The 8314-nt window shown below is 44.6% G+C and overlaps 1 protein-coding gene across 2 annotated transcripts in view; it reads left to right on the top strand.

The window, feature by feature from the left end:
- Positions 1 to 4802: 4802 nt before the first annotated feature.
- Positions 4803 to 8314, top strand: part of RASL10A (RAS like family 10 member A) — a 74391-nt gene continuing 70879 nt past the window's right edge. For both annotated transcript variants that reach the window (XM_069214577.1, XM_069214576.1), the window contains exon 1: positions 4803 to 7088. In XM_069214577.1, the coding sequence (XP_069070678.1) occupies positions 6867 to 7088 (222 nt within the window). In that variant the 5' untranslated portion in view covers positions 4803 to 6866. The remainder of the gene's footprint in view (positions 7089 to 8314) is intronic.

Genomic DNA, 8314 nt, shown 5'->3' with positions numbered 1-8314 from the left:
TCTCTCACTGTAGCTAGTCTCTCCTATGTAAGAGTGGTCTCGACAGTAACAGCTTTCTTTGTGGAATAAGCACCCCTCAATAAAAGCTGGAGATGATCCTATCTACCACCCCGGAAAAACACCCAGAGCGCCATTTAGAGTGATGCACAATTAAGAACGTTTAGAGTTTGGCAATTTACCTGCAGATGTTTTGTAAGTTCTACTTAGCTTCAACGTGGAGGGCCTGCTTCTCCTTCTCTGTGTCCCTCTTATTTTATCCCTCTTTCTTGCACCTTTCCTAAACTTAGTTAAGTCGAAAAGTCTGCTATGTAGGTCGGATTTTCCACTGAGAATGTTGATTTCTTCACAGAATCTGGATTGCCCATTTAGAAGGAGACATGTACTTTTTAATGCCCATATGTGAAACGGACTGGTGTAGAATTATCTGTAACCAAGACTGTAAAAGTCATAGGTTTTCCATGCAGTTCTAAAGCGATCCCCTTTCAATATTCCATAGGCTGGTCCGCTACTTCTCTGCAGCAGCAAATCATGAATGCAACTATCGAAATATTGTGTGCTGCTCTAACAGGTAACAGAACAGCCTCTGGAACTCGATGCTCAGAAAGGCCTTTATCCAATTCAGCATCTCATATAGTACCCTTGATTGTGCAGACTTTCAGATTAACATTGGGTGCTGTTTGCATATTGATGAGTCGATTCATGCTTGAAGTGCTTCCATATGTGGGTCAAAAGCTACAGGAGAAATTATGGCTCCGTCTTTATTCCTATGTTGCTCACTAGATACTATTTAAAATTATCTGTAGGTGCCATTGGCTGTGAATAAATACTACAATTTGGCCTACCCATAGTTGCATTCGGAATAAGCACGTCTCATCCTTTTCCGAAGTCTGGGAGTCTCTGTAACCTTTGAAAAAGGAAGTTGCATAGACTGGTACTTAGAACTGCAAACTTTCTTCCTCCCTTTCCACCTGAAGTGTGTGTGGACTACCAACAGGCCATAGGTATTTAATTGAAGATTACAGGTAAGAATGTTGTATCTGCTACTTGTCATCAGCCTAGAAATTGAAAGTCAAACTGTGATATTCAAGAAAATGCAGAGGCCATTTCAATGTGATGTTAAATAAAAGCCGTAACAGTGATGGCCCTGGGCCCTGATCATACCTTAAGAGGATTGGAATGCTCCAATCTTATCACACTGAGTGAAATTAGTAAAGGGCTGAGCCAGACTCTTGAGCCACGGTTCGCAGTTCACTAGGGAGCAGTCCAATACTCACTGTAGAAAATGCATTGGACAGATCTAGGGGACTAAGCAATGAAAGAGTCATGCCCAGTCCATGTGGACTTCAGATGTGGATCAGTTTAAAAGTCACACCAGAGCTATAAATCACTGCTCTGCTTGTGAGGGAACCTCTGGCTTCAGCTCCTGGGTGTGTTTTGGTATAAAGGCCGCCTTCATTCCGGACCTCTTTGCTCACCTTTCAGACTCCCGAAGAGGCTCCAGCTATTTAGTCTCCTGACTAGCTGATCCCAGCGCTTTGCTCTTGCGTCTCATCATGCGCTCCATTGTCAGGGACTCATCAGTGTAGTATAGGACTCGTAAGCCAATCCAGTTACAGCACCAGATCACAATTCTTTCTGTGATACCTGCTGGAGGATCAAGATTCAAGTAAGAATAGTTAGTAAGAGATATAGGTTGGGTGCTTCTCGCACACCTGAAGACTCATCTAGGACTGGTGCGCCAACTGTAGATTTTTACCTAGCATTGCAGCACTATGCATTTGGCATTATGACACAGCATTCAAGCCTCACCTGGTTCCATGCAGATTGCCAGTTGTCTAGGTTCTATAGATGCTTCATTTGACTCATAATATTTTCAGAACTTCAGCACTCTGAGTTTGCATCTCAATGCATGACGCAATGCACAAAGGCTAGAGGGAATTCTAGATACTCCTACCATGAGTATGTACTAGTGTAGGTGAATGTTTCTATATAAAGTGCTGGTGTAACTATTTTTGAAGTAGCTTTAACAGATGTGTTAAACTTGCTTCTGTTAAATTCACATCATAATTGAATATCGGTAGACAACTAGTGATGCGCATCAGGATTTACAGAAAAGGTGGACAAGCCTCCTAAGTGTTAATTAAGGTGTAAGAGAGTCTGAATTGCCAGTCTGATTGAAGAGCAATATCTTTGGGTGATGCTCTAAATTAGTGCCTAACCAATGAAGTGTTGTGTGTGTGAATCCTATGCATGTAATAATGAAGGATGATCTCTATAACAGTCATCCTAATTATTTGGGCTTGTGAAACCACAAGAATACTGTAATGCAAACCAGCAGCTATTAGTGCACACAGTATCACATCACATGTAGCATGCAATGCAAAGAGCGGTTCTTGATGCTAGCAGTAGGGTCAACAGTAACTGGTGCAAAGTCATTCTGTTCCTCGTTTTCCCATTTTGACTAAGATGTATTCTACTGTGCAGGAGACTCATGTCAGTACAAGTTTTTAGATGTCACTCATCAACAGAATATAAAACTGTTGATACTAGACGTACACTCCCAGTGATACTCACATATATGCCTACTTTTCCCACAGTACGGACACTGCCTACTTGCTCTTCCTATGTAAATCTGTGCAGTATCATGACTGACGCTTTGGATTGCTCCTAATGTAACAAGTGTGTCTGCATATGCACCAACTGAGTGTGAGTGAGTCGTGCATGGATACATGGTGCCCTTTCTTCCCCGTCTGCAGAAATTGTTTTAAAACCAAGTGTAAGTGTCTGATTTCAAATTGCTTACTTTCAGTAGAAAAGGAAGAATATTGTGTGTTTACTACCCTGGACTAAACCATTTCTAGCAGTTAGGAAATGCCAAACAATGAGAGGTGCAACGAGAGACATTTAAGGCATGTGCAAAGTGGGCTCTGGCCCAGGGCCCAGCTTTTTTAGGGGTGCGTAGAGCCAGTTCTGTTCTGCAGAGAGTCTTGACAGGATGACCTTCAATAATTCTTAAACGGATTGTTTTAAATTGTGTTTTCCTTGTTTGATGTGGGTGGTTTGTGAGAGTCTATTACAGGCATTTTGAAGAGAAATGTTGTGTTTATGTTTCATGCAACATCCATGAAAAGTTTCATTTAGATCAAAACAGGACCTCGCATATGAGAAATGGGAGGGTGTCCCAGAGATTATTTGCAGTAATATTAGTGAGCGGCTGTTGTGTTACAGTATTGAAAACACACATCTTTATTATCCCTGAATATGAGATGTAAACATTTAGAATTTGGACGAGTGTGTCTGTGCACTGTCATTGATCCGGCCAAGGAAGCAATGAATGAGCTGAAATTGGATCATAAATGCAAAGCTGTTCCAAACAGTGACCCCCAAAATAATTTTGGCCCAGGGTCCCGAAAATCCTTAAAATGCCCCTATGTGCAACACCTGAAAAAAGGACTGTGGCCAAGGGTTTGGCATAACTACACACCTACACAAAAGAAACGGCAGCTTCCCAACATTGCACCTTGTAGTCTGAACTGATAGAGAAACAAGAGGCCAATAACAACCCGATTGGCCAGGGCAGTGGCGTAGCGTGGGTTGTCAGCACCCAGGGCAAGGCAAGTAATTTGCGCCCCCTAACCCAGGGCAAGGCAAGTAATTTGCGCCCCCAACCCGTGGATTTAGTCTCTTCCAAGATGTTGCGCCCGGTGCGGCCGGCACCCCTGCACCCCCCACGCTACGCCACTGGGCCAGGGTGACATTTTGATTCAATGTGCACATCACTGTGGACATCGTGATGGCATAAATGTGGGTAAGCAGTTTTGTTTTTTTGCGTAAAATCTACACTCAGGCCGAATCCACCAGATCATATTTCTACATACGGACAATCCAAGGGTAAACTGACTAGAATGTGTTTATTTTCCCAAAATTACACTTAAGTGTAGAAATGTCATATGATATTCCAGTTGCCCGTTGTTTTTGTCAGGTTTTATTGGGTACCGGGATTTCAAGCAAGCCAATCTCGTTACTTTACCTGACCCTGCTTTGCTTGGAATTTTAAGGGTGTTTGAGCGGTTCCTGCCTCATTGCGCCCGCCCTTTGCACCGATTATCAGGGGTTTGCCCTTGTCATGGTGGAAAGCCACTTGGGACTGTGTCGTTTCAACTTTTCACCTCAAAAAATCTTTACGTGCGCGAAGAACGATTTTGTCCGTTTGCGTTGTACTATCGTTAGCGGGAAATAATGCAAAAACGATCTCTAAAAACGGGAATTGCCACTGTGGACTAGCCTGTAATAAAAGTGCCTCGTGCTGAAACCAGAACACATCGCAGACACACGTCGTGCAGAAAAAATAGACTTTTGCTGCAGCGTACCATCAAAAGTAGTCTGTAATGCAAGAAGGGTGCTCCTTGCTGCCTCGGAAGTAGCCGGATATAATGAAATTATTGTTAATAAATTATAAACATAAATAATTTTATGACTTTATAACGGCAATGCATGTTTGAAAAAATAGAATTACTGAAAACATGCGTTTGTTTTTTCCCACGCGCCGTACTGTACTTGATTGAAGCTCTATTCCCCCCACCCCCTTATATTGTCTGTCAGCAGTTCTGGATCTCCCTTGTAATTTAGACTGCAGAGTCACCCAAGGCTCAATAAAGCAAGCGGGATTATAGTGATATTCTCAGGAAAATCAAGCTCTTGCGGCGATCGGCGTCTCGTGCGTCCCCGGGGCGGCGCCTGCACGAGGAACAGCCGGGACTTTCCTCGGGATGCTGACCTCTGCGCCGAGAACGCAGCGTCTCATTGGTATTCCGGGCACGGCGATGCTCACACATTCCACCTCCGGGAGCTCGGAGCCTTGCGAGGAAGGTCCGCACCAGGGACGGTCCGAGCTGAGGGAACGAGCTGAGGCGGAGGGCGGAGCCTAGGGAAACCGACAGGAAGAGGACCAGAGGAGGAAAGGAGAAGACGCAGGAGGCGAAGGATGGGAAGGGAGTTGAAAGAAGAGGAAGGAGCTGTAGTAAAGAAGAGGGGGTGAAGGGACATAATAGAAATGAAGTAAGGGGTGAAGAGAGGAAAGGGGGCGAGGGGTAAGGCAAAAAAGGAGGCGAGAGAAGGCGAAGCAGCGACAGAAGGAGGAGTAAGTGACAGCAGGAGGAAGACGCGAAGGTACGTAAAGGAGGTGAGGGGAGATGAAGAAAGGGAGAGTAGAGGGCAGAGTGCGTGGAATAAGAGCTGACGGAGCTGCAGCAGGACTGGGAGCCCAGGGCGAGGGGGGCGTACATGCCAAGGTGCTGGAGGCCCCCGACTCCTTGAAGCTGTTTGGTTATCAAACCCACGAGATCCACAGCTGGGCCCCTCCTCTCCACGGACACGGTTACTGATGGGTTAGTGTAATCTGAGGGGGCGGAAGAGCCTGCATCTGCACCGGAGTCTTCACACTGCAGAGTTCGTTCTGTGCCCACACGCTGCAGGTCGTGGGCACCACCTACTGACTGGCACCCCGTGGGACTTGGGCGCTTTTAGCTGAATGCTCATAATAAGAAGCTTTTATTTTGATCTCTCCTGGTATTTGTTTTTATTTTGTGCATTTGCTTGCTGCGTTGAGGCGGCACAGAGCTGGATGCCAGCTTCCACCGCCGGCCCTTCGGGACCCGCTGATAGACTCTTTGCAGTTTTAGAAAGAACCAAAAGTTCCTGGTGGTCTGATAGGAGCCGAAAGCCATGCCCTGCATGAAGCAACTGTTTAGTAGGCAGTTGCATATGCAAACCAATTACGAATGACTACCTCCTTGGGGCTTGTGAGGCATGCTGGTGTTTGGGATGCAGACTCCTGCCAGCCTGATTAAGAAGTCCAGAATGCTTCACACTTTCAAAGTCTTACGCTGAGACAAAGACCCAACGATATGCCTTCCTGAGACACCTAATCTGCAATATACCCAAGGTCACCACAGTCTTGTGAGCTGACCTGGAGCGAGGATTGAAGCCATGGGGATATTACTTTGCCAAACAATGAATAGTAGTTGAGAAGCTGCCCCTGAATCTCAAATATAAAGCAAATTCCATGTGCTTCCTTGGATTACATGCTGGGCATTTAGAAGTATAAGAATCCCTGAAGTGGTTGACATGAAGCTTGGCTTTTGATATGAAGTTTGGAAATTCATATGAAGACCTAAAAGCGTTCATTTGATATGAAAATTTGAGACTTGACATTTTGTCTGAAGCCGGACGTGGAGACTGGAATTTGAAAGTTGAAATTTGATACAAAGATGTGAATCTTAGCATTTGATAGGAAGAGTTGAAGCATGGAATTTGCTAAGAAGATGCAAAGCGTGGCATTTAATATGTAGAGGAGAAGCTTGACATTTGTCTTGAACCTTGGCAGTTGACGCAACATTTGATGGGGAACTTGGTATTTGACATGAGACTTGCCATTTGGTGTGGAGCTTGACATTTAACAAGATGAAAAGCATGGCTGCTGACCTAAAACTTGCCATTCTCTACTTCATGTTTGTTTCAAACCCAGGGTTTGCTGAATGAGCATTGAACCGTTTTCTGTTAAATGAATCTTTTTGATTTGTGGTTCATGGATTTTTGTTCTGCATAATGTTTTTGTGCATCTTAAAGTGATTTTTAAAGTAATTGTTGGGCGAAGAGGATCTAACTATCTCAGGATACAGTACTGCTTGTGCATCCAATGGGACCAGTCAAATCAAGGTGGTCTCCAGAAGTCTCTATTTGCTTGTTGGAAGGGAAAGGCTTGTCCTTCCGGAGACAATTAACTAAACATGGTGCCCACACTCCTCTGACTGGAGGTTCTCCTGGCTCCCCGTGGGCGGGGCGAGGAGTTCTTAAATGCACCATCAATGGACATGGTGGAGACACTGAAGGTGGCAGTGCTGGGTGCCCCAGGGGTGGGCAAGACTGCCATAATCCGACAGTTCGTGCACCACGACTTCAACGAAGCCTACAACCCCACCATTTCTCAGGATGTCTACAGGCCCTCGGTTATAATCAATGGAGCCATGTTTGACGTGAAGATCATGGATGTCCCAAAACTGTCTTCCTTTCCAGTGAATAGCTCTCAGGTAAGACACTGACCCTTCCATGCTTCTACAGTGTGTTTACTTTGTAGCATTTGTTGACTGTGGTCGTGAGGTGTCAGCTTCTAAAATAGAGATGCTGTAGAGAGCAGCTGTGCGAAGACAATGGACCAAGAATAGTGCTAAGACTAGCTCTTCTGCGTTTGCAGTTCCCAAGGGGCACTTGTCAGAGCAAATTCAATGCTATGTTGGAGTAGTTTATGCATGTGATGTGTGATGTGAACACCTGCTATCTGTATGGTACTGCAGTGCTTTTGGAGACTGGTTGTCCTTTCTTATATTGTTCTGGGAATTCACATTTACCAGAGTCATGGTGGTCTGGAGGCATTGTTTTTATTTATAACGTACAAGGGGCAATAAATAAAAATCATGGATCATCCAAAACAAAACTAAACAACATATAACATAAAAACTAATGGAACAGTTCAGTACCATCCAACAAACAACCATTATTTAGACCTGTTCAATGCGCTTGATCTGTGTATTGTCTAGAAATGCTTAGTGGGATGGATAGGGCTTTTCCGATCCTGCCGTGGATATTTGTGGTCTAAATCGTGTTTCAGGTATTTGCACCACCTCCTTTGCTGTTTATTTTGTTCCAGATGTGCAAATGGTTCTGTTGCCTGAAGTGTCCATATTGTTGATACTGTATTATTTTCCAGTCAAATATCTTGGGGGTCATGTTGTCTGCTTCGACTGGTGTTGCATAGTTTAGCTAATGTTCTCTGTGGTCCTGCAAAATATGGTTGTGTGAGGAGTGCGATTCTTAGCCACTATGGATGGTTCAGCTGTTTAGCACCAGTGAAGGCACACTTATGGTCTTTTCATGACTTTTTGTTCCAAAGCTCCAGCTAGGATGTCCAATGGCCGTTCGCACTCAAGAGGAGGCACAACTGGAGAGTATTCTAAAGAAACCTTGACAACCTCAACCATGTTCCTTCACTAGCACTGCAGAGAAAGCAAAAACCAATTAAAGACCTGGCTCTTCCCAGAACCATGATTGGGGGCTCTCGGGCTATAAGTCAGGCTGGTTTATATATGCGACATTTGAAACTGTCCTTCACATTCATCTTGTTTGCCGCTCATTGCGTTTGAAGCTTCTGCTCACTGCTGTGCTAAGCAGTATTGTAAATGGAAATATAGAAGTGAGGGTACTCACTATTTAGAGTACCTCTTTGCTCCTGAGAAGTGCTGGTATTCTCGCATTAAAT

The sequence above is a fragment of the Pleurodeles waltl genome, chromosome 11 (assembly GCF_031143425.1).
Source record: "Pleurodeles waltl isolate 20211129_DDA chromosome 11, aPleWal1.hap1.20221129, whole genome shotgun sequence".
Classification (NCBI taxonomy): domain Eukaryota; kingdom Metazoa; phylum Chordata; class Amphibia; order Caudata; family Salamandridae; genus Pleurodeles; species Pleurodeles waltl.
The sequence above is the reverse complement of the archived record's forward strand: the minus strand, read 5'-3'. Positions and strand labels throughout refer to the sequence as shown.